Genomic DNA, 26,985 nt, shown 5'->3' with positions numbered 1-26,985 from the left:
AGGTGCCTCCCCCCTTCATATATATAGGTAGGAGGGAGAGGGAGCAGCCAAGGGGGGCGCCCCAAGTAGGAGGAATCCTACTTGGAGTCCCTCCCAAGCCGCGCGCCCCCCTGCCATATATAACCGAGGTGGAAGGAAAGAGGGGGGGAGAGGGAAGGAAGTAGGAATCCTAATCCACACTTTTCTTGCCCTCCCCTCTTTCCTTCTCCTCCTCATAGGGCTGGCCTCTATAGGGGCGCACCAGGGTTAGCGTGTTCCCTCACTTGGCCCATAAGGCCCATATCTTTGCCAGGGGTGCCCGAAACTCCTATCCGGTGACCCGATAAGTACCCGGTACCCTCGAGAACACTTCCGGTGTATGAGTACCATCGTCCTATATATCAATCTTTACCCGTCGACCATTTCGAGACTCCTTGTCATGTCCGTGATCTCATCCGGGACTCCGAACAACATTCGGTCACCAAATCACATAACTCATATAATACTAAATCGTCATCGAATGTTAAGTGTGCGGACCCTACGCGTTCGAGAACTATGTAGACATGACTGAGACACCTCTCCGGTCAATAACCAATGGCAGAACCTGGATGCTCATATTGGCTCCTACATATTCTACGAAGATCTTTATCGGTCGTACCGTAATGACAACATACGTTATTCCCTTTGTCATCGGTATGTTACTTGCCCGAGATTCGATCGTTGATATCTTCATACCTAGTTCAATCTCGTTACCGGCAAGTCTCTTTACTCGTTCCGTAATGCATCATCCCGCAACTAACTCATTAGTCACATTGCTTGCAAGGCTTATTATGATGTGCATTACCGAGAGGACCCAGAGATACCTCTCTGATACTCGGAGTGACAAATCCTAATCTTGATCTATTCCAACCCAACAAACACCTTCGGAGATACCTGTAGAGCATCTTTATAATCACCCAGTTACTTGTGATGTTTGATAGCACACAAGGTATTCCTCCGGTATCCGGGAGTTGCATAATATCATAGTCGAAGGAATATGTATTTGACATGAAGAAAGCAATAACAATAAAACCGAACGATCAACATGCTAAGCTAACAGATGGGTCTTGTCCATTCTCCTAATGATGTGATCCCGTTCATCAAATGACAACACATGTCTATGGTTAGGAAACTTAACCATCTTTGATTAACGAGCTAGTCTAGTAGAGGCTTAATAGGGACACGGTGTTTTGTCTATGTATCCACACATGTATCAAGTTTCCAGTTAATAAAATTCTAGCATGAATAATAAACATTTATCATGATATAAGGAAATATAAAATAACTACTTTATTATTGCCTCTAGGGCATATTTCCTTCAATAGGCAGGTCCCTTCCCACACCCCACCGGCCACTGTCGTCGGCTTGTCGATGCCGGAAACCACCCTCGTCGCGCTGCTCGCGTCGAAGAAAACTTTGGGGATGACAAAGAACCATCGGGTCCAAGCTCCTCCTCCAACCGCGGCAATGGACTCCGGTGTGGAGACCACCTCTCCCGCCATGGCTCGCTGCCCTCCCGCTGCTCCTCCCATGGCCAAACGAGCTCGAAAGCTGATGGCCCTCATCGAGTGTGACGCCCGGATAATTAAGCTACAGTAATTCTCTGTTAGTGGTGTTGTGTCATCACATTACTGTTATTAATCCTTGGTTAATCCAAATCACAATCCAAATTCAAATTTAAAATAAGAGTCCAAAATTCAAATATCTCAAACATGCAAAATAAAATGTTCAAAGTGTGGGAAATATTCCATAACTAATTATGGTGGTGACCCAACACTTATTTAAAGTATTTAAATGCCCTTTTGTGAATAAAACAGTGGCTTAAACAATTATGTAAATGCCTTTTATAATTTCAAAAATAACAAACTAATTTATTTGAGTACCAAGGTTTTTGTGGCAGAGATAAATAGTAATACTAATTTAGAAACCACGTTTGCATTTTACTTAAACTAAGTTAAGGTGAAAATAAATTAATAAAAAGAGAAACAAAACACTAACAAAAAATAAAGTAAAAAAGAAAACCCCTCCCCCCTTGGGCCAAATGGCCCAGCTGGCCTCATTGGCCAAACCAGGCTAGCCCACCAGCGCCACCTCCCTCCCTCCTCTGTTCACTTGGGCCGGCGCCTACTTAACTGGCGCCCCCTCGCCACGCGAACCCTAGCCCACCCCGTTCCCCTTCCTCCCTCTCCTCGCGCCCTCGTTTGCACGATCCCGGATCTCACCTCGCGGTCGTCGCCTTGTCGTCGTCGTCCCCGTGGTCGGCTGCATCCCTGCGCTGCGCCACCACGTCCTGGAGCTTCACCATCGTCGCCTTCGTCTCCCTCACCACTGGATCGAGCCCGGCCCCCCTGCATCGCGCCGTCGCCGACTTCGTCTTCTTCCTCGGATCACCGTCACCGTTCGCCGTCGATCTTCTCCAACACCGGCCACCACGAGCCCTCCCCGAGCCCACTCGTGCACACCTGCAGGACCACGGTGAGCCCGCGGTCTCCCCCTCGCTCGCTAGCTCGATCCCGCGCCCGTAGCTCACCCCCTTCGTCATGCCCGAGCTCGTCGCCGCGGTGGTACTCGCCGCCGTGGCCACGACTCACGGAGCTCGTTGCCGACCACCCTGTCATGCTCAGCACCTCCGCCCGCTACCCGGCCCTGCGGCTCCCGCTGCTTCTGCCTCCACCGCCGTCTGCAGCCGCTTGTCCCGCACCCGCCCGCGCGTGTGCCGTCCGCGGCTTGGTCGCCTGCCCCGTCGCCCGCAACCACTGCCTCTGCCTCGCGCGAACGCGCCCTTGAACCCCGTCCCGCGCCTCCTCAGCTGACCTCATTGGCCACGGCCAGTCGCCGGCCCCTGCGCCGTTCGATGCCCCCGCTGCACCTACCCGCTGCCTCGCAGCGACCCGTGCGCCTAGCCTCATCCCCGGTGGCACCTGCTCGCGTTGCTGCTCCCCGCGTCGCCAACTCCACTGCCGACGCCGCCTCGCCGCTGCAGCTCGCCCGCCTCTGTCGCGCCAGCCACCGCTCGCAGGGCCTCGCCCCGCTCTTACTCATCGGCGCCGCCGCTCACCGCCGCTCTGCCTGGCCGCCATCCACTGCCTCTCCGCGCACCACCGCCGTCGCCCGCAGCCGCGCCCGCTCGGCCCTCCCCGAGTCGGGCGCCCGCAGCGCCCTGCGCCTGTTAACCCGCGTGGCCTCCTAGGCCACTTACAAGTGGGGCCCGCCCCTGTTAAAAAAGAAAGAAGAAAAGAAAATATGTAAAAAGAAAAATAATTTAATTAATTAATCATGTTATTTAACCCTAATTAATTATGTTTAATTAACCTAATTGCATATTAGTCTAACTAAACCTGTTTAGTTAAATATGTCTATGACAGTCGGGCCCCACTGCCCTGTTTGACCAGTCAACGTTCAGTGTTGACCGCTGACATCATGATGACATCATGCTGGTGCAATAACTCTGTTTTAGATTTAATATTAATTTCAGAAATTGTTTTAAAACTTTGAAAATTAATAGAAAATAAACCGTAGCTCGGATTAAAATAATTTGTACATGAAAGTTGCTCAGAACGACGAGACGAATCCGAACACGCGGCCCGTTCGTCCACCACACGTCCCTAGCATAGCGAACATGCAACTGCCCCCCTCTATTTCATCTGTCCGAAAATGCCAAACTTCGGGAAAACTTTCCCGGATGTTTTCCCCCTTCGCCATTATTGTGTAGCACTGCGTTAGCACACCCCTACCGCTGCTTATTGTCTTGTCATGTTTAGCGTTGCACCTGTGTGCTTTGTATTTACTGTTTCTTCCCCCTCTTCTTCTTCGGTAGACCCCGAGACCGCTGCCGATGCCCCTGTGATCGACTACGTCACCGACGACACTTCTTCCCTTTCGGCGGAGCTTCCAGGCAAGCCCCCCTTTGATCATCCCGATATCGCCCATTCCATTCTCTCTCTTACTTGCATTAGATTTTGCTACAGTAATTGTTTGCTCCTATTCTAACGCATAGCCTGCTTTTGTACCTCCTGTTGTATCTTACTTGCTTATCCTAAACTGCTTAGTATATGTTGGTTAGTGATCCATCAGTGACCCCCACCTTGTCCTTGTTGCCCCTGCTTCATCATCGACAACTCGAGCAACGAGATCAACGACCAGAGCCCGACACCTCACATCACATCACACCCCCTTTGTTGCTCGACTCTGTAGAGCTACTATCGAGTGTCGTGGGTGATACCTCATAACGCACTCTGGTGATGACTCTGTAGTGTAGCTATTCAATCGTGGTCATCGAGGGTGATTTCCTCATTTACCACTCCCGATACGACTCTGTCGTGCAACCCCTCAAGTGTGAACCTCGAGGGTGGTTCCTCCTACGTTCACCTTGACGATTACATCGAGTGGAATCCATCGAGGGTGATTCATCGGGTTTTCCCCTTGATGTTTGGACACACGGTTACCTTGACTTTACTTGAGACCTTTGTGAAAGTCGGGCGGGCCCGGAGAGCACCCACAAGATAATTACGTGGCACGGCTGGGCATTCTGGGCCCTTGCCGTAAGTCCACGAGACGGGGCGACGGGGTCACATCGATCGTGAGTCTTTGCTCGTCTCCGCAAGCTAATAATTCACCATGGTTTGGGTATTTGTTCTGAGTTGGCCTTTGGCCTTTATGCACTAACCACCACGTCAGAATAGTTATGGGCCTCGACGATGTAGCATTAGTCGAAGCTTTGTCAGACGTCCAGTTCAGCATTGCGGCACGGCTGGGCCGGCACCATCCTGTAGTGGTGGAGCCTGGTCCGCCCTGCTCGCAACGACCCGGAGTGCAACGGGCGATGGGCCCAGACCTCGGAGTGCTTAGGATGTAGATCGGCGGGGACCTCTCTGCTGAGCCTAGGTAGGGCTACGACGTGTTGATCTTCCGAGGCCGAGCATGACCCAGGAAAGTGTGTCCGGCCAGAGTAATCAAGCGTGTTGGAAAACGTGGTGCACCCCTGCAGGGAAGATTATCTATTAATAGCCGTGTCCACGGTAACGGACGTTCAAACTTATATCTGATCTTTTACAACTAGAAATGGATACTTGAGATATGTTGGCTCCGGGATTGCTTTCTCGTAGGGAGTCGAGGAAGGATCTCTGGGCATTAATGCTACAACATGTTTGTTAAATATAAACTGCTATTCTTTATTCTTCTACATGTTGCAAGATGCTTGGAGCTGCTTGAAGATGCTAGTCTTCGATAGGCTAGGCCTTCCCCTCTATTCTGGCATTCTGCAGTTCAGTCCACAGATACAACACTTCCATTTGATACCAATGCATACTTAGTTTAGATCTGATGCTTGCGAGTACTTTGGATGAGTACTCACGGTTGCTTTTCTCCCCCCTTTTCCCCATTCTTTCTTCTTTCCGGTTGTTGCAACCAGTTGGTAGATCCCTGGAGCCAGATGCCACCGCTGACGTCTACTACCCCCGAGGGTGCCTATTACTACATGGATGCCGCCGAAGACCAGGAGTAGTTAGGAGGTCCCAGGCAGGAGGCCTTGCCTCTTCGATCATTTGTTGCCTTCGTGTTTGCCTTCTTAAGGCATCCTTGTCTAACTTTATGTCGTCTGTACTCAGATATTGTTGCTTCTGTTGACCCTTGTGTATCGAGCTTATGTATTCGAGCTCTCGAGGCCCCTGGCTTGTAATATAAAGCTTGTATTATTTTGATTTGTGTCTAGAGTTGTATTGTGATATCTTCCTGTGAGTCCTTGATCTTGATCGTACACGTTTGCGTGTATGATTAGTGTACGATTGAATCAGGGGCATCACACCGAGGCGGTCGCGAAGAAGAAGGGGAAGAAGAAGGCCGCAGTGAAGCCACTTCCGGTGCCCCTAAGGCTGGCTCGTCCAAGACCGGCTCCTCGTGAAGCCACTCCCGCGCCCTAAGGCCACTGCTCTGCCGCAGGTGGCGGACAAAGCCAGCAACAAGGGCTTTGTGTCAAGCCATCCGTAAATACGCTGGCTAGAAAACTGACCGCCGGCTTTGTACCACATGATGATGGTGTGATGCAATCTATGGATAGCTTGACGCAAAGGGTATGGTTCGTGGTACAAAATTGGCCGATCAGGTGGTTGTTACTAGGATGAAATTTACCGATGGCACCCGACGGTACGACCTAGGACGGAATCGACCGGTACCTTCGGACGACAGTGAGGTTTCTCGTCGGGAATTGTTTAGAGCATGGTTAATAGTATAGCCAGCTGCTAGCTATATGATCTGTCCGTGTCATCTATAGTCAGCCTTATAGCCAGCAAGTACAATAGATGCATATAAATTTGTTGTACTTTGTTGATACATGACTCACCTTCCTCTCTTACAGAGTGTCTAGAAGCATGTGTTACAACCGGCTGTTAGTGAGTAGCCACTTCTTTTCTCTCTCCTCTTCTCTCTCCGTCAATTCATCAAAAATATAATATTTAAAGTCTTACAAATTGTACTTCTCTTAGTGCCCGTACATCATCGGTGATGCATATACAAATTGAATAATCCTTTCTTCCACATCATCAGTGCCTGCTCCTCTCCCCATCGCACCAACCTGCTAAAATTCAGCGACACTTCTGAGAGCCTTCAGTAAACGGCGGTGAATTTCCTCCGCCGAGAGCAAAACAACAGGGCAGCGCCCGTCGGGTCCTCCGCTGCCCGACGAGGCGCGAGTGTTAAATCCGCACGCAACCCCCGCGCCCCGTCAGACACACCAACCACCACCTCCTCCGAGGGCCCAACCCAAGTCCACCACGCCCCCGCCCCGCAGCCGGCCGGCGACGATGTGCACCCTGGAGCAGCACGGCCGCGTCTTCGTGCTCACCCTCACGGGCGAGGACCAGCACCGGCTCGGCCACCCGCTCATCGCCGCCATCCGCGCCGCGCTGGCCTCGGTCCTCGCGGCGGCCCAGGCCCAGCCGCAGGGCCCGGGGGCGGCCCTGGTGACCGTCGCCGAGGGCCGCTTCTTCTCCAACGGCCTCGACATCGGGTGGGCGGGCACCTCCCGCGCGCGGCTCGGGGAGCTCGTCGACGCGCTCCGCCCCGTCGCCGCCGACCTGCTCGCGCTCCCCATGCCCACCGTCGCCGCCGTCACGGGCCACGCCTCCGCCGCCGGCTTCCTCCTCGCGCTCTGCCACGACTACCGCCTCATGCGCGCCGACCGCGGCGTGCTCTACATGAGCGAGGTCGACATCGGCCTCCCCCTCCCGCCCTACTTCGTCCACGTGCTCCGCGCCAAGATCTCCCAGGCGCACGCGCTACGGGACGTCGTACTGAGGGGCAGGAAGCTCCGGGCGCCCGAGGCCAGGGAGATGGGCGTCGTCGACGTCGTCTGCCCCGGCGCGCCCGAGACCGCCGCCGAGGCCCTCAAGCTCGCCGAGCAGCTCGCCGCCAGGAAGTGGGACGGCGCCGTGTACGCGTCGATCAGGATGTCCATGTTCCCCGATGCGTGCAGGGCCGTCGGGATCGCCGTGGAGAGCGACGAGGAGAAGAGCAGGCACTTCGCCTCCAGGCTCTGATCAGGGTCAGTCTCTGCAGCTTTGCATCCCCAGTCTCTGAACTTACTGCCTAGGTGTTTGCTGAACTTTACTGAATAAGGGGAACGAAATTGCTGTTCTCGAGTACAATTTGATGCCAAAACATTGCAGTTTGGTTCCTGCTGTTTTGGTAGAGTCTGTGCTATTGCGCCGAAGCCAGTTATAAGTAGCAACATTCCTACAGTTTGGATGATACCCAAGAATCTACTTGGTTTGAAACATTGAATTGCTGTTTTAAACATCGAATTGACAGTACATACTAGCTTGAATCTGATTGAGGTCATCACTAGCCAATCCGGCTGATATGATGATAATTCTAATTAGAGATGGGTGCGGTACTACATGTCCTCTATCTGCGAGCAAAGGCTTGAGTACCCATGCTATTAGCTGTGCTAAACTAATAGTCTGTACAGCCTTGTGAAATCTGAATACGGGTGCACGAAGAATTATCTGTCAATTTTATGGCTATGCTCCACGATGTTGTTCTCTCGCCGTTGTTTGCTGCGCTGACAAATCCATGTTTTGAGCTGTTCCAGGGCTCCTTACTAGAGCTTTTCCGTGTCTAGTTGATCATTGCTTCTACTTTGGGTTTATGAAAACGACCTCCCTGAATAATGATGAAAAGTAAGATAGCAGACTGCAGAATATTAGACAATTTATCAAGATTACGCTACTGAGATTCGTTGGTCTCACCAATTTATGTATGAACCTGTCTGTTTATGATAACCTAAATAGCTAATGGTGTGGCTGTGAGCATATGACTGCATACTTATCCTTAACGATGACATCTATGATCTCATGAAACCAGGGTGTTGGCATCCAGATCTTCCCAAAAATGGCCGATTATTCTACTCCCTCCAAAATAAGTGTCATGGTTTTAGTTCAAATTTGAACTAAAACCACAACACTTATTTTTGATCGGAGCGAGTATTTTGTTTTCCCCCCACTATTGACCTGTGGCTTACATTACTAAATAGATGAAGCGGTATAAATCTAAAAAGACAGGGACTTCATTGTCATGTAAGTTTTGTACAATATTTCCTTATTATCATTTATGTACAGCCACAAACCATGTCGGAACAAGTGTCGTTGCTGCTCCAAGTTGCCATTGTATGCTCATTCACTGTGCGTCGGCCCTGCTATGTGACATTAAAGCGAAACAATTAGAACTTTCTTCTCTTGTGATTTATAATTCTTGCATACAATCTTTCTTCAAGCTCCTGAATCAACCTGCCTTTTCTCCTGCAGTGTCTATGGAGCCTGAAATCTCTCTTGGTATTCTTCACCTGTACATTGATCAGCTATCGATGCTCTGCATGAAACACGCAGTACATACTTCTGCAGACATTGTATTTCTCTTGCTTTGAGATTGAAATAAATAGAATGCTTGTGTGTGATTGTCGGATTGGTTACTTCGCTGTTGCTGCAGTGACATTCTCATTTATAAAATTGGCATCTGACATGCCTGAGTGCATTATACTCTTTTGATATTTGCGTATTGGAACCATAAGAGCATTTTTGGGTAGGAGGACATGGATTCATGTCCAGGTTTAGCTTAAGCGAGGTACCACATCCAAATGCTCCTAAGGTTTATCCACATCGAAATGCTATAATCTGACTAGATAATTGCCCATGCGTTACAACGTGTTGTAAAATGTTCTAATAGTTAGGCGCAATTTACTTGCCCATATTAATATATTGTGTAAATAAATATTTATCAAATCCTTCCGATAATTTACCTCTCTAAATTAGAATTTGGTTTTGGCGCCCTTATAGTTTGGTAGCCTAGGACATGCATGATACTTAGCTTGTGGAATTGATGCAAAAGGTAAATAAATTACTGAAATACATGGATTTAACATAAATGGTAAGTAAATGTATGTGATTAATTAGCATACGGGAAAGCTGCGTACAAAGGTCGTGGTGGAGAAAAACTGGATGGATGAAAAACCTGGTGGAGGGACATGGTGGGAGGTGGAAACTGATGATAAAGGAACCTTACATGTGTTTTAAGTAGTATATAGAGAGATAAATAAAAGTCAATAAGCACGCGGTTCATCTAGTAACATGAGATGCTACCGCTGTGGTGGTTATTCTCATCAGTGGTCTTGGGCTCAAGCAGGAAGCTGCCTCAGAGAACTGACCAGCTCACATCTGCAGCCTTTCTTTTCGACCAACTCACACCCTCTGCCCTCCTTCGACCAACTCCTACCCATAACCCTCCTTCGACCAATTGGTCTAGGTGAGACGCATACCAAGGAAGAAGTCAGCAGATCAAGCTTGACCTTGTCTGTTGTCGGCGCATAGTCGAGCCAACACCAACAAAATCACCAATGGTGTCGGGAGCGTAGATGTGGGCCTCGTCAATGTTGAATCCAGAAAAGGAAGGTCAACACAATTGGAAAGATTGAGGTAATGCTTCAAACTCATCAGTTTTAGAGGTTGTTCCACAGCTGCAGCCAGAAGCCCCTAAATAGCAGCTTCCGGCTTCGAAGCCGGAAGCCGGAAGCTGGTAGGAATCCCAACCAAACAACCCCTAAGCTGAAGAGAGGCACTGATCCGTTTTAGGCTGAAGAGGGGCTTGTTGAAGAGAGGCACTTATCCGTTTTAAGCTGAAGGGAGGCTTGTTGGTAGAATTGTTTTTCCCAATGTCACTCGTTCCGAAGGTATTGTATTGTCATATTCTCAAGTTGTTTTTTTGCTCAAAGTTCTGATACTTCGATGAGGGGGATGCGAAACCGAACACAAGACAAGAAAATAATACGATGCATTGTTTGCAAGCTTCACTACATGTGCCGCTCGTTGCATGGCATCCTAGGCATATGTAGAGAGAAAAAAAATGTGTTATACATCAAACAAGTAGGTATGTCTTTACTTTTTTTGAACTGGGAATGTCTTTACTTGTTGGACAAAAATTATCAGTAGTAGCTATTTGTTAATCTCCGTTGTCCTAGTACAGTCTGTCATGAGAAGTAGGTTTGATGGATAGATAGGTTGATAGGTACCATAAAGTGAGTTGGACAATATATACAAAATGCTACAAGAAGTTAAGATGCACCGTGGTTACTTTAAAGAGGTAAACAGTACTCCCTCCTTCCCAAAATGAAGGATGTCTAACACCTCGCAGCTTGTGCTACAGTTTCTCACTAAACAATCACATCGCACACTTGACTTCATTTATCTGAACAAGTCCTCTCAACAATGTCATGCACTCCACTACAAAAGATAGACTACTCCGGTAGAGGAGGCCATACATAGTCCGAAAGAAAAACAGCTTCAAGTTCAGATTAAAAATATTGTTTGATCAAAAGAGAAATTCCCAAAATTGTGACACCTATAGTAATGCCCCACATCGGTGACCAGCTAAGAATGTTCATCGCTTGTTTTGAGACAGAAAAACATCACACCCAACTTTAAAATGACAAAACTCCAAATGATTTGACCATATACTAGGAACATAGAGAATAATCTTGCAAAAACCATGAACAAGTACAAGCAAACAACAAATAAGAAGACACACACAACTTCAAAGTGATGAGATGCTCAGCCACCAAAGGAATTTGGTGACAAAACTGCTGGTTTGGCAGATTGCCCTATTGGGCTGAAGCCAAATTATAAGTCGTACCAATATTCCCATGCTTTGGATGATAGATGCCGTAAGAATCTGCTTAGTTTGGGCAGTAGTTGTAGTTCTCCAGAGTAGCTTCGATCTGATTGAGGTCATCACAAGATGCAGCTAGAGGGCTCACTCGAATTGTCCTCACCATTTTGTTTTGTTTGTATAATTCCAGTTAGAGATGAAGCCTCTTCAGATGTGGGTACCCAAGCTATTAGATGTGCTAAACTAACATTCTGTACAGCCTTGTGAAATCTGAATACGAGTGCATGAAGATTTATCTGTCAATTTTAGGGCTATAGTCCACTATGCTGTCCTCTTGCAGAAGTTTGTTCTGCGCAGGCAAATCCATGTCATGTTTTGGGCTGTTCCAGGGCTCCTTATTTGAACTTTTCCATGTCTAGTTGACCAATCGTGAATAATAATGATGAAAAATTGAAAACTAAGATAGCAGAATATTTATCAAGATTGCATGCGTTACTGAGATTCATTGGTCTTTCCAATTTCTGTATGAACCTGTCTGTTTATGCTGTGGCTATGATGACACATCTGATCTGGCACCAGACCTTCACAAAAATGGGCTATTATTCTATTTGTTTCTTTTCACTATTAACATGTGGCTTACATTGCTAAATAGATAAAGCGGTTTAAATCTAATAAGATGGGACTCCATTGTTTATGATATTTTCCAAGTTGTCGTTGCTGCTCCAAGTTGCTATTGTATGCCCTTCCACTGTGCGCCAGCCCTGCTACGTGACATTAAAACGAACAATTAGAACTTCCTTCTCTGGTGATTTATAATTCTTGCATACAATCTTTCTTCAAGCTCCTGAACCAACCTGCCTTTTTTTTTTTCCTGCAGAGTGTCTAGGTAACCTGAAATCTCTCTTGGTATTCTGCACCTGTACATTGATCAGCCATCGATGCTCCGTATGAAGCACGCAGTACATACTTCTGCAGACGTTGTATTTGTCTTGCTTTGGGAGTGTGAAATAAACAGAATGCTTGTGTGTGACTGCTGGACATATTATTTTGTTGTTGCTGCAGTGAGATTCTCATTTACAGAATTGACATATGACGCGCCTGAATGATTGCATTCCGTTCTTTCGGCATTTGCCTATTGAAACCATAAGAGCATGTTTGGGTAGTGGATTCAAAACTAGGTTTAGCTTAAGTGACCGACCTCATCCAAATATTCCCAAGGTGCTACCCAAACTGAAATGTTATAATCTCAAAAGATGTCAGTAAGCACACAGTTCGTTTAGCAAAGATGAGATGGTCCACTGGTGGTGGCCGTTCTCAATGGCGATCTTGGTCTCAGCCAAGGAAGGAGACACCATATGAAGCTCGTCGTGGCCACTGTCAGCGGGCGGCCTAGCACTAGGATAAACGAGTGGGGGCAGTAAAGCCACCAATGGAGGAGTGTGCCTTACTTGTCAATGCGAAACCGGAAAAGGGAAGATAGGCATATCGAGGGAATGCTTCAAACTCATCGGTTTTGAGATGAGGAGGAACTCTCTCAAGGAAGGTAGCTAGGTTGAACTACTTCCCAATGTCGCTCATCCCTAAGGTATTGTCATATTTCCAAGTTGCGGATTCGCTCAGGATGTGATACTTCAGTGAGGGTGGACGCAAAATCCAACACAAGACGAGAAGATGATGTGTTGCATCGTTTGCTAGCTTCACTACACGGGCGACTCAATGCATGATATCCTTCAAATTTCGGGCATATGTAGAGGGAGAAAATGCATCATACGTCAGATTAGTAGGTATGGCTTTACTCACTTTACAAAAAAAAATCTACAGTAGATATTTATTCATCTTAATTGTCCATGGTCCTGGTACAGTTTATAAAGTGAAGTAGCTTCGGTGGATAGAAAGATTTGTAGGTAGTACCATAGAGTGGGTGGAGAGATGGGAGGCCAGCCCCTCTCTACAGCTTTGCATCCCCAGTCTCTAATGTATCTGTCTGCCTAGACTTTGTTGAACTTACTGAATAGGTGAAATTGTTGTTCTCGTTATAGTACAATTTGATGGGAAAACATTGCAGTTTAGTTTCTGCCGGTTTGGCAGATTGTGCTACTCCGTTGAAGCCAATTATAAATATCAATAAATTCCCATGGTTTCACTCATACCCTAAGATTCTACTTAGTTTGAGCTGCAGTTGAAGTACTTGAGACTAGCTTGAATCTGATTATGGTTATCACTAGCCAAGCTTAGCTGATGTTGATAATCCATCCGATTCAAATGTACTACCACCGTCCTGGTTTATTGATCCCCATTGTTACCTGTGCCAAATTTTGACCATAAATTTAACTAACAAATTGTTCATGCATGTCACAAAAAATTATATCATTGAAAACTACGTTCAAATACGAATCCAACGATATAATTTTGCTGACATGCATTAACATTTTATCAGTTAATAAGATGCTCGTGCATTGCACGGAACACCAAGATTGAAGGTGGACGGCGCCGGCAGCGGCCATCACACCAGATTGTTTCATGGCCTTCTGGATGTGGTGGGGAAGAGACAAGACTGATTGTGAAAGACAAGGAGTTGTTTTTAAGTATGGAAACAAGTGCGGGCAGCTTTTCGCAAAACTACAGCAGTTTGCTTTGTATGCGTCAGATCTAGATCCGACAGCTATTTGTGAAAAATGGCAGGCACACCATCATCAACAACTTAGATTTTTATAAGAGTAGAGAAATTTTTGGTTAAAATTTAGCACAAATTACAAAGGAGACTAATAAATCAGGACAGAGGTACTATCAACACCACATAGGACAACCATGGTCAACACATGATACAGCTAGTGAACTCTAGGATTGTTTTTTGTTTGTTTTGATATTCCAGTTAGAGATGGAGGCGACATTACATTCTGTGAGCAAGGCAGCCACGAACTCCACTGCTCCAGAGAGCCGCCTGCCGCCCTTCCATTCCACGACTTGGCTTCACAACGTCACTGAAGCTGCGTCCCCATTAATATTCCACCAACTACACCACGAGTCAGCCGCCGCCTCCTCTTCTCATCTGAGCGGTTGAGCCGCCGCCGGCGCCCGGCGCCACCGCATTTCTGCCCCCACCAGGCCGCCCCTCCGTCCTCGCCTTCTCACCGGCCGCCGACCGTCGCGCCGGTGCTAGTCTCGCCGTACGCAAGGAAGGAGAGAGGACCAGATCACCAGAGGAGCCGACCCCCGACCACCCGGCGTCCGCCCACCAGCCTGTGAGTCTTCGACTTCGACAGCATCCAGCTCTCCACATCGGCAAGCAACTCTGCAGCGACCGTCGGTCCACCTCGGCATCCCGGCGCTCGGCGGCGTCTCCTCCACTTCGCCACAACGTCTTCCACGGAGCACTCAAGTCAACGTAGTAAGCCCCCATCTCCCATTCTTTGTCTCATTTTTTTGTTGAGAAATGTCTAACAGCTCCCGGGTGCCCCTACACCCTCATGAACAGTAAATTCATATAAAATTGTAAAAAAAATCAAAAAAATCTGAAACTTTCAGTGATCAAAGATTATCAAAGGTTTGATGTTCCTACAAAGTTTCAGCAACAAATAACCTTCGTGGAGCCCCCATCTCCCATTCCTAGTGGGGTTTTCTTATTATTCTTTTTTAGAAAAGAAGGATTGCCCCCGGCCTCTACATTAGAATGATGCATGCAGTTCATCTTGCTTGGTCGTGCTATTTTCTGCTTATTGTGTCTGTGTACGTAACTTAAATTTGTGGAGTTCATTCAGTGGACTTTTGTGCTATTCACTGAATTATGATATCCTGCATTCTCGAATTGTAGTGGCTTGCTTTTGGTTTTCGGTCAGAAATCGATATTTTTAATTTGTCATCTTCCATACATTGTTAAACTGAGGTTCCCAAACCAAGATATGTCCCATCAAGCTAGCTTTTATCCAAATTGAAATGTTATAATTTCAGTCTGGCCAGGAGGCGCCAATGAGAATGGACACCACCAGGGGTTCATTTCACAGGAACCGTTTTACTGTATTGGCCTCGTCGTTTGGGTGATTGCGGCACTGTATTGGCCACCGGGACATCGTGCTGCGCGAGAAGAAGCTCAGGGGGGCCGTGCCCAGGGAGATGGGCGTCGTCGACGTCGTCTGCCCCGGCGCGCCCGAGACCGCAGCCGAGGCTCTCAAGCTCGCCGAGCAGCTGGCCGCCAGGATGTCCATGTTCCCCGATGCGTGCAGGGCCGTTGGGATCGCCGTGGAGAGCGACGAGGAGAAGAGCAGGCACTTCGCCTCCAGGCTCTGATCAGGACACAAATGGGAGGTCAGTCTCCCTCTGCAACTCTGTCCCCAGTCTGTCTAGGTGTTTGCTGAACTTACTGAATACGAGAGATCGCTGTTGTCGTTACAGAATAATTTGGTTACAGAACATTGCAGTTCCTGCTGAATTGGGAGATTGTGCTACTGCGCTGAAGCCAATTATAAGTTCTGACATTCCATAGTAGATAGTACTGTTGATTATATTGCTAAGAATATACTTAGTTTGAGCTGCAGTTGTAGTACTCGAGAGTATCTTCAATCTGGTTGAGATCATCACCAGACACCAGCCAAGCTTAGCTGATGTTGATAATCTATCTGATTCAAAATTGCCAACACCGCATAAGACAACCTTGCTCTAACAGGTCAACACAAGATACATCTAGAGGGTTTGTTTTGTTTGTATAGTTCCAGTTAGAGATGAAGGCGTGAGTACCTGAGCTATTTATTAGCTATGCTGAACTGACACTCTATACAGCCTTGTGAAATCTGTGGACCAAGATTTATCCGTCAAGTTTAGGGCTATGGTTGGTCCACTATGTTGTCCTCTTGCAGTTGTTTGTTCTGCTGAGACAAATCCATGTTTTCGACTGTTCTAGGGCTCCTTGTTAGAATTTTTCCATGTCTATTTGATCATTGCTCTTACTTTGGGTTTATTGAAACAACATTACTGAATAATGATGAGAACTAAGATAGTAGTGTTAGACAATTCATCAAGATTGCACTACTGTGATTCGCTGGTCTTTCCAATTTGTGTACGAACGTGTCTGTCTATGATAACCTAAATAGCTATGGTATGGCTATGAGCATATGACTTCATGCTTATCATTATTGATGACACATCTGATCTCATGTCACCGGGGTGTTCGGCCACCAGGCCTTCACAAAAAATTCCATTATTGTACTCCCTCCGCCCCATAATATAAGATGTTATTATATTTGGATGTAATAACATCTTATATTATGGGACAGAGGGAGTATTTGTTTTCCTTTTCACAATTGACGGCCTGTGGCTTACATTACTGATTAGATGACATAGTATAAATCAAATAAGATGGGGACTCCATTGTCAAGTACTAATTTTTGTATGATGTTTTCTTACTATCAGTACTCTACACTCACAAACCATGTTGGAACCTTAGTAGCTGTTGTACGTTCATTCACTGTATGTTGGCCCAGCTATGTGACATTAAAGCAAATAGTTAAAACTTGCATCGCTGGTGATTTCTAGTTCTTGCAGTCTTTCTTCGAGCTACTGAACCGACCTGCCTTTTTTCCTGCCGAGTTTCTATGGAGCCTGAAATCTCTCTTGGTATATACTTCTGCTTGTATTTTGCTTCCTTGTGCTGGAATTTCGTCTATTTTGGGACAGCCCAATAACTATTTCAGAAATTCCTAAATAAATCTTAGAGGCCCACTTAGCCCATTTGTGCAAGGCAAGGGATACTACTAAAGTTTAGTCTCACATTGCTAGTTTAGTGGGAATTGGACCTTCTTATAAGGGAGGTTCTTTTCCCACTTGTATGAGCATGAGAACAAGAGGGACATCCACGCGCGCTCCTCCTCCTCCGCCGTCCGCCTCGCCACGCCTCAACTCAACTCAACTCAACTCAACGCGCCGCGGGAATGAGCTGATGTCTAAATTTTTGCCACGCACTACGGGTATACGAAAGGTCACTTGGGAGCTGGAATGTTTTTGCTGTAGTGGATATTGAATACGAGCGCTGCACCCTTCGGCTGCTGCATGTTCGTTTCGTCTCCTGCGTTCCCTTCAGCTCCTGGCGCAACCTCTCGCCTCCTTCTCTTGCGCCTATAAAAGGGAGGTCGCTCCTCTCAGAGAGACGCACCAGAACTTCTTCTTCCTCTCGCCACCGGTTCCAATCTCTGAGCTGCTGCTGTCTTCCTCATCCCGGCTTGCGGCGTGCACCGCGAGTCGGGACAGTAGGCCTCCGAAACCGCACCTCTTTGAGTCCTGTACGGGAGAAGGGTGATAAGGTTTTTGGGGAGCGCTCAGCGCGACTACTGACTTCTTCGTCACGGACGCCCCGGACTCCGACGACTACTTCCCCGACGACGACTTCTTCCCCGACGTCGGCAACCTCCTCGACGACATGGCTGGCGAGGAAACCAACCCCAAGTCCAGTGCTACTGCTGCTACTGTCACGTATGTGTTCCTCTCCTGTCTGTTCGAGGTCCTGCCACAGTTCCTTGTTCTGGTGTTTGCCCTAGATATGTTAAGTTCTACTTCACATATGAAACTTATCCTACTGTCTCATCTAGATAAGCTTCATTACAGTTCATATATGTAAATGTTATTTACCTTCTCTCTGTCAGATCACATGACTAGTTTTATCCCTGTTATATTAGTCATGCTTTATCTTATATTTCTGTTAATAAAATCATTTGGTAAATTGCTCATATTTCCAACAATCCAAAAACCTTATTATAGGCAATTTACCCCAAGTGGTTTTGCTGCTTCCATGAGACCTCCTATGTTTGAGGGTATCCACTATAAGAGGTGGCGCGTGAGAGCAGTCTTATGGTTTCAAACCATGAGTTGCTATGACGCCACGCTTGGCAAGCCTGAAGGGGAGTATGATGCCCAACAGGAACAAGCTTTTCAGAAAATGGATACTCTGTTTAAGGCTGCTCTCTTGAGTGTTCTTGGTGAGAATATAGTCGATGCTTATGCGTCAATTGACAATGGAAAAGATATGTGGGACGCACTCGAGGCCAAGTTTGGGGTCTCGGATGCCGGCACTGAGCTGTACATCATGGAGCAATTCTATGATTACAGGATGACTGAAGAGCGCTCTGTGGTTGAACAAGCTCATGAGATATAGTCATTTGCTAGAGAACTTGAGCACTTCAACTGTATGCTACCGGACAAGTTTGTTGCCGGAGGTATCATCACTAAGCTTCCTCCTTCGTGGAGGAACTTTGCTACCTTACTGAAGCATAAGAGACAGGAGTTTTCCGTTCCGGATCTCATTGGTACTCTTGATGTGGAAGAAAAGGCGAGAGCAAAGGACACACGTGCTCGAGGTATCGAGGGAGGATCTAGTGCCAATCTGGTACAGAAGAAGAACTTCCAGCCCCACAAGTTCAAGAACAAGGGCAAGTTTGATGGTAAAGCAAAGTTTGATGGGAAGAACAAGGCTGTGCAGCACACGAACTTCAAGAAGAAGAATGACAAGAAGAAAGGTGTTTGTCATGTGTGTGGGGATCCTGATCATTGGGCTCCTAGTTGCCCTAATCGCTATGACAAGCGTCATCCTGGGAAAGGCGGCAAGACCGCTAATGTTGTCATTGGAGACACTGACATGAAGGATGCTGGGTATGGTATATTTCCCACTATTCTTTCAGTATGTCATTCTCCTGATTGGTTGATTGACACGGGTGCTAATGTGCATGTATGCGGTGATATTTCCATGTTTTCGTCTTATTAGACCGCAGGAACTTCCACCGTGCTGATGGGCAACGGTTCAAGTGCTTCTGTTCGTGGTGTTGGCACAGTCGATCTGAAGTTTACTTCGGGGAAGATCGTGCGGCTAAAGAACGTGCGTTATGTCCCCTCCATCAATAAAAATCTTGTTAGCGGATCTCTTCTGTGTAGAGATGGCTATAAGCTTGTCTTTGAGTCGAATAAATTTGTAATATCCAAATATGGAACCTTTGTTGGTAAAGGCTATGAGTCAGGAGGCCTGTTTCGTTTATCCTTATCAGACGTTTGCAATAAAGTTGTTAATCATGTTTGCAACAATAGTGAATCAAATTTGTGGCATTCACGTCTTTGTCATGTTAACTTTCGTTGCATGCCGCGACTAGCGAAGTTGAACTTAATCCCTAGTTTCACCACTATCAAGGGATCTAAGTGTCAAGTGTGTGTGCAAGCTAAGCAACCTCATAAGTCTCACGTGACAGCAGAAACGAGAAATCTTGCACCACTAGAACTTATACATTCAGATCTATGTGAAATGAATGGTGTTTTGATAAAAGGTGGAAAGAAATATTTCATGACGTTAATTGACGACTCCACTAGATACTGCCGTTTGTATCTTCTGAAATCTAAGGATGAGGCTTTGAATTTTTTCAAGATCTATAAAGGTGAAGTGGAAAACCAACTTGATCGGAAAATCAAGAGGCTTAGGTCCGATCGTGGTGGAGAGTATTTTTTCAATGAATTTGATGCCTTTTGTGCGGAACATGGTATATTCAATGAGAGGACGCCTCCCTATTCACCTCAGTCAAATGGGGGTAGCCGAAAGAAAGAACCTTACTCTAACTGATTTGGTTAACGCCATGTTAAACACATCGGGTCTCTCCAAGGCATGGTGGGGGGAGGCGATATTGACTGCATGTCATGTCCTAAACCGAGTTCCCACAAAGAATAAAGAGATAACTCCATCTGAGGAATGGGAGAAGAAAAGATTAAAGCTCTCTTATCTATGAACCTGGGGTTGTTTGGCGAAAGTCAATGTGCCAATTCCAAAGAAGCGCAAGCTTGGACCAAAGACCGTGGATTGTGTTTTCCTGGATATGCTTTTCATAGCATTGGTTATAGATTCTTGGTTGTAAAATCTGAGGTACCTAACATGCATGTCGGTACGATCATGGAGTCGAATGATGCGACTTTCTTTGAAGATATCTTTCCCATGAAGGATATGGCTACCTCATCTAATCAGGAGATGCCTAGTTCATCGAATCAGGAACCAATTACAATTACCGAACCTGCCATTTCGATGGAACACTTTGAAAGTCCTATGGAGGAGAACAATGAAGTTCCTACTAGGAGCAAGAGACAGAGTAATGCAAAGTCCTTTGGTGATGATTTTCTTGTGTATCTCATAGATGACACTCCCAGTTCTATTTCAGAGGCTTATGCATCCGAAGATGCTGACTACTGGAAGGAAGCGGTTCGTAGCGAGATGGATTCCATCTTGGCGAATGAAACTTGGGAGATAATTGATCGTCCTTATGGGTGCAAACCTATAGGTTGCAAATGGGTATTCAAGAAGAAGCTTAGGCCTGATGGTACTATTGAAAAGTACAAGGCTTGGCTCGTGGCTAAGGGTTATACCCAAAAGGAAGGTGAAGACTTCTTTGATACTTACTCACCTGTGGCTCGACTGACCACTATTCGAGTTCTACTTTCACTAGCTGCTTCACATGGTCTTCTCGTTCATCAAATGGATGTTAATACTGCTTTCCTAAATGGAGAGTTGGACGAGGAAATTTATATGGCACAACCACATGGGTTTGTACTAGATGGTCATGAAAGAAAAGTGTGCAAGTTGCTGAAGTCTTTGTATGGACTCAAGCAAGCACCCAAACAGTGGCATGAGAAGTTTGAAAGAACTTTAACAGCTGCAGGCTTTGTTGTAAACGAAGCTGACAAATGTCTGTACTATCGCCATGGTGGGGGCGAGGGAGTTATCCTTTGCTTGTACGTTGACGACATACTGATTTTTGGAACAAATCTGAATGTTATTAAGGAGGTCAAGGATTTTCTATCTCGCTGTTTTGAGATGCAGGATTTAGGAGTGGCTGATGTCATTCTAAACATCAAGTTGTTGAGAGACGATGATGGTGGGATTACATTGCTTCAATCTCACTATGTGAAAAAGATCTTGAGTCGCTTTGGCTATAGTGACTGCAAGCCCTCTCCAACACCATATGATGCTAGCGTGCTGCTTCGAAAGAATCGAAGGATCGCTAGAGATCAATTGAAGTATTGTCAGATTGTTGGCTCGCTTATGTACTTAGCTAGTGCTACAAGACCTGACATCTCTTTTGCTGTTAGCAAACTGTTTGTTTCAAAACCAGGAGATGTGCATTGGAAAGCTCTAGAGAGAGTTTTGTGTTATTTGAAAGGCACTGCGAATTATGAAATTCACTACACTGGGCACCCAAAGGTGCTTGAAGGGTATAGTGACTCAAACAGGATCTCAGATGCTGATGAGATAAAGGCCACGAGTGGATATGTATTCACTCATGGAGGTGGCGCTGTTTCTTGGAAGTCTTGCAAGCAGACCATCTTAACGGGGTCAACAATGGAAGCATAACTCACAACACTAGATACAGCTACGGTCGAAGCAAATTGGCTTCGTGGTCTCTTGAATGACTTGCCGGCTGTTGAGAAACCTGTACCGGGTATCCTTATGAACTGCGACAATCAAACTGTGATCACGAAAGTGAGCAGCTCAAAGGATAACATGAAGTCATCAAGACACGTTCAGAGAAGGTTAAAGTCTGTCAGGAAAATGAAAAACTTTGGAGTTATTGCATTGGATTATATCCAAACGTCTAAAAATCTGGCAGATCCTTTTACTAAGGGTCTATCACGTAATGTGATAGACAATGCATCGATGGAGATGGGTATAAGACCCACAACATGAGTTGTTCACAGTGGTAACCTAGTCTATGTGATCGGAGATCCCGTGAATTAGATGTGGAAGACAAGCTATTGGTAAACTGAGAGGAGAGTATCCTTACTGTTAACAATACCACTCCGTGAAGATGAAATACTCTCCTAAATCTGCTTGGCAGGTTGATGTATATCTTAGTGTGTTCTAAGTGGCTCATTTAAGCAGAGATATTGTCCTGCAGAACATTTATTGAAGAACACACCTATATGAGTCTGATTGTCAAACGTCGCAATCTATGAGAGTAGGGTTCTCTCTAGTAAACTAATGACAGGTCACGGAGTATGATGCATAAGCTCCACCCGCGGGGAAGACCCACGGTAGCCTAGTATCGGTCAAGGCTTTGTGTGAAACTAGATTCGCAGAAAACTTGCAGTTCAAGGCCCAGTCCACTGTTCAAGTTGCATACTAGTGTAGCATAGAATTATAGGTGGAAGTTCAAGTTAACAGTCTCCACTGCAATACCGGTATATAAAACAATGTTTTTGGAACCAAAGGCAAATTTCTGTGTGCCTCTGGGATCTGGCGGGGGATTGCTGGAATTTAGTCTATTTTGGGACAGCCGAATAACTATTTCAGAAATTTCTAAATAAATCCTAGAGGCCCACTTAGCCCATTTGTGCAAGGCAAGGGATACTACTAAAGTTTAGTCCCACATTGCTAGTTTAGTGGGAGTTGGACCTCCTTATAAGGGAGGTTCTTTCCCCACTTGTATGAGCATGAGAACAAGAGGGACATCCACGCGCGCTCCTCCGCCGCCCGCCTCGCCACGCCTCGTCCCGCCGCGCCGCGGGTTGCGGGAATGAGCCGAGCCGATGTCTAAATGGAATGTTTTTGCTGTAGTGGATATTGTATACGAGCGCTGCACCCTTCGGCTACTGCCTGTTCGTTTCGTCTCCCGCGTTCCCTTCAGCTCCCGACGCAGTGTCTCGCCTCCTTCGCTTGCGCCTGTAAAAGGGAGGTCACTCCTCTCAGAGAGACGCACCAGAACTTCTTCTTCCTCTCGCCACCGGTTGCAATCTCTGAGCTACTGTTGTCTTCCTCATCCCGGCTTGCAGCATGCACCGCGAGTCGGGACAGTAGGCCTCCGAAACCGCACCTCTTTGAGTCCTGTATGGGAGAAGGGTGATAAGGTTTTCGGGGATGCTCAGCGCGACTACTGACTTCTTCGTCACGGACGCCCCGGACTCCGACGACTACTTCCCCGATGACGACTTCTTCCCCGACGTTGGCAACCTCCTCGACGACATGGCTGGCGAGGAAACCAACCCCAAGTCCAGTGCTACTGCTGCTACTGTCACGTATGTCTTCCTCTCCTGTCTGTTCGAGGTCCTGCCACAGTTCCTTGTTCTGGTGTTTGCCCTAGATATGTTAAGTTCTACTTCATATATGAAACTTGTCCTACTGTCTCATCTAGATAAGCTTTATTACAGTTCATATATGCAAATGTTATTTACCTTCTCTCTGTCAGAGCACATGACTAGTTTTATCCCTGTTATATTAGTCATGCTTTATCTTATATTTCTGTTAATAAAATCATTTGGTAAATTGCTCATATTTCCCACAATCCAAAAACCTTATTATAGGCAATTTACCCCAAGTGGTTTTGCTGCTTCCATGAGACCTCCTATGTTTGAGGGTATCCACTATAAGAGGTGGTGCGTGAGAGCAGTCTTATGGTTTCAAACCATGAGTTGCTATGACGCCACGCTTGACAAGCCTGAAGGGGAGTATGATGCCCAATAGGAACAAGCTTTTCAGAAAATGGATACTCTATTTAAGGCAGCTCTCTTGAGTGTTCTTGGTGAGAACATAGTTGATGCTTATGCGTCAATTGACAATGGAAAAGATATGTGGGACGCACTCGAGGCCAAGTTTGGGGTCTCGGATGCCAGCACTGAGCTATACATCATGGAGCAATTCTATGATTACAGGATGACTGAAGAGCGCTCTGTGGTTGAACAAGCTCATGAGATACAGTCATTTGCTAGAGAACTTGAGCACTTCAACTATATGCTACCGGACAAGTTTGTTGACGGAGGTATCATCACTAAGCTTCCTCCTTTGTGGAGGAACTTTGCTACCTTACTGAAGCATAAGAGACAGGAGTTTTCCGTTCCGGATCTCATTGGTACTCTTGATGTGGAAGAAAAGGCGAGAGCAAAGGACACACGTGCTCGAGGTATTGAGGGAGGATCTAGTGCCAATCTGGTACAGAAGAAGAACTTCCAGCCCCACAAGTTCAAGAACAAGGGAAAGTTTGATGGTAAAGCAAAGTTTGATGGGAAGAACAAGGCTGTGCAGCACACGAACTTCAAGAAGAAGAATGCCAAGAAGAAAGGTGTTTGTCATGTGTGTGGGGATCCTGATCATTGGGCTCCTAGTTGCCCTAATCGCTATGACAAGCGTTAGCCTGGGAAAGGCGGCAAGACCGCTAATGTTGTCATTGGAGACACTGACATGAAGGATGTTGGGTATGGTATATTTCCCACTATTCTTTCAGTATGTCATTCTCCTGATTGGTTGATTGACACGGGTGCTAATGTGCATGTATGCGGTGATATTTCCATGTTTTCGTCTTATTAGACCGCAGGAACTTCCACCGTGCTGATGGGCAACGGTTCAAGTGCTTCTGTTCGTGGTGTTGGCACAGTCGATCTGAAGTTTACTTCGGGGAAGATCGTGCGGCTAAAGAACGTGCGTTATGTCCCCTCCATCAATAAAAATCTTGTTAGCGGATCTCTTCTGTGTAGAGATGGCTATAAGCTTGTCTTTGAGTCGAATAAATTTGTAATATCCAAGTATGGAACCTTTGTTGGTAAAGGCTATGAGTCAGGAGGCCTGTTTCGTTTATCCTTATCAGACGTTTGCAATAAAGTTGTTAATCATGTTTGCAACAATAGTGAATCAAATTTGTGGCATTCACGTCTTTGTCATGTTAACTTTCGTTGCATGCCGCGACTAGCGAAGTTGAACTTAATCCCTAGTTTCACCACTATCAAGGGATCTAAGTGTCAAGTGTGTGTGCAAGCTAAGCAACCTCATAAGTCTCACGTGACAGCAGAAACGAGAAATCTTGCACCACTAGAACTTATACATTCAGATCTATGTGAAATGAATGGTGTTTTGATAAAAGGTGGAAAGAAATATTTCATGACGTTAATTGACGACTCCACTAGATACTGCCGTTTGTATCTTCTGAAATCTAAGGATGAGGCTTTGAATTTTTTCAAGATCTATAAAGGTGAAGTGGAAAACCAACTTGATCGGAAAATCAAGAGGCTTAGGTCCGATCGTGGTGGAGAGTATTTTTTCAATGAATTTGATGCCTTTTGTGCGGAACATGGTATATTCCATGAGAGGACGCCTCCCTATTCACCTCAGTCAAATGGGGTAGCCGAAAGAAAGAATCGTACTCTAACTGATTTGGTTAACGCCATGTTAGACACATCGGGTCTCTCCAAGGCATGGTGGGGGGAGGCGATATTGACTGCATGTCATGTCCTAAACCGAGTTCCCACAAAGAATAAAGAGATAACACCATTTGAGGAATGGGAGAAGAAAAGATTAAAGCTCTCTTATCTACGAACCTGGGGTTGTTTGGCGAAAGTCAATGTGCCAATTCCAAAGAAGCGCAAGCTTGGACCAAAGACCGTGGATTGTGTTTTCCTGGGATATGCTTTTCATAGCATTGGTTATAGATTCTTGGTTGTAAAATTTGAGGTACCTGACATGCATGTCGGTACGATCATGGAGTCGAATGATGCAACTTTCTTTGAAGATATCTTTCCCATGAAGGATATGGCTACCTCATCTAATCAGGGGATGCCTAGTTCATCGAATCAGGAACCAATTACAATTACCGAACCTGCCATTTCGATGGAACACTTTGAAAGTCCTATGGAGGAGAACAATGAAGTTCCTACTAGGAGCAAGAGACAGAGGACTGCAAAGTCCTTTGGTGATGATTTTCTTGTGTATCTCATAGATGACACTCCCAGTTCTATTTCAGAGGCTTATGCATCTGAAGATGCTGACTACTGGAAGGAAGCGGTTCGTAGCGAGATGGATTCCATGTTGGCGAATGAAACTTGGGAGATAACTGATTGTCCTTATGGGTGCAAACCTATAGGTTGCAAATGGGTATTCAAGAAGAAGCTTAGGCCTAATGGTACTATTGAAAATACAAGGCTCGGCTCGTGGCTAAGGGTTATACCCAAAAGGAAGGTGAAGACTTCTTTGATACTTACTCACCTGTGGCTCGACTGACCACTATTCGAGTTCTACTTTCACTAGCTGCTTCACATGGTCTTCTCGTTCATCAAATGGATGTTAATACTGCTTTCCTAAATGGAGAGTTGGACGAGGAAATTTATATGGAACAACCACATGGGTTTGTACTAGATGGTTAGGAAAGAAAAGTGTGCAAGTTGCTGAAGTCTTTGTATGGACTCAAGCAAGCACCCAAACAGTGGCATGAGAAGTTTGAAAGAACTTTAACAGCTGCAGGCTTTGTTGTAAATGAAGCTGACAAATGTGTGTACTATCGCCATGGTGGGGGCTAGGGAGTTACCTTTGCTTGTATTCTGACGACATACTGATTTTCGGAACAAATCTGAATGTTATTAAGGAGGTCAAGGATTTTCTATCTCGCTGTTTTGAGATGAAGGATTTAGAAGTGGCTGATGCCATTCTGAACATCAAGTTGTTGAGAGACGATGATGGTGGGATTACATTGCTTCAATCTCACTATGTGGAAAAGATCTTGAGTCACTTTGGCTATAGTGACTGCAAGCCCTCTCCAACACCATATGATGCTAGCGTGCTGCTTCGAAAGAATCGAAGGATCGCTAGAGATCAATTGAAATATTCTCAGATTATTGGCTCGCTTATGTACTTAGCCAGTGCTACAAGACCTGACATCTCTTTTGCTGTTAGCAAACTGTTTGTTTCAAAACCAGGAGATGTGCATTGGAAAGCTCTAGAGAGAGTTTTGCGTTATTTGAAAGGCACTGCGAATTATGGAATTCACTACACTGGGCACCCAAAGGTGCTTGAAGGGTATAGTGACTCAAACTGGATCTCAGATGCTGATG

General features: G+C 46.2%; 1 protein-coding gene and 2 long non-coding RNA genes across 3 annotated transcripts; all 3 read left to right on the top strand.

The window, feature by feature from the left end:
- The first annotated feature begins 2,189 nt into the window (after window positions 1–2,189).
- On the top strand, window positions 2,190–5,743 carry LOC141025375 (uncharacterized). The gene is made up of 3 exons (XR_012186859.1): window positions 2,190–2,493; window positions 3,836–3,913; window positions 5,429–5,743. It is a non-coding gene; the product is annotated as an uncharacterized lncRNA (long non-coding RNA).
- Window positions 5,744–6,625: 882 nt separating this feature from the next.
- On the top strand, window positions 6,626–9,058 carry LOC109746110 (enoyl-CoA delta isomerase 2, peroxisomal). The gene is made up of 2 exons (XM_020305224.4): window positions 6,626–7,555; window positions 8,817–9,058. The coding sequence occupies exon 1, from the start codon at window positions 6,816–6,818 to the stop codon at window positions 7,548–7,550; it is 735 nt and encodes a 244-aa protein (XP_020160813.1). The 5' UTR covers window positions 6,626–6,815; the 3' UTR covers window positions 7,551–7,555; window positions 8,817–9,058.
- Window positions 9,059–13,677: 4,619 nt separating this feature from the next.
- LOC123494140 (uncharacterized) lies at window positions 13,678–16,181 on the top strand. Its single transcript, XR_006664066.2, has 2 exons — window positions 13,678–14,557; window positions 15,118–16,181. It is a non-coding gene; the product is annotated as an uncharacterized lncRNA (long non-coding RNA).
- Window positions 16,182–26,985: the final 10,804 nt, after the last annotated feature.

This window comes from Aegilops tauschii, chromosome 1 (assembly GCF_002575655.3).
Source record: "Aegilops tauschii subsp. strangulata cultivar AL8/78 chromosome 1, Aet v6.0, whole genome shotgun sequence".
NCBI classification, from domain to species: Eukaryota; Viridiplantae; Streptophyta; class Magnoliopsida; order Poales; family Poaceae; genus Aegilops; species Aegilops tauschii.
Note: the sequence above shows the minus strand (reverse complement) of the source record. Positions and strands in the feature narration are given on the sequence as shown.

Coding starts and splice junctions, on each gene's coding strand:
- LOC109746110 (XM_020305224.4), top strand. CDS start 6,816: ATGTGCACCCTGGAGCAGCACGGCCGCGTCTTCGTGCTCACCCTCACG.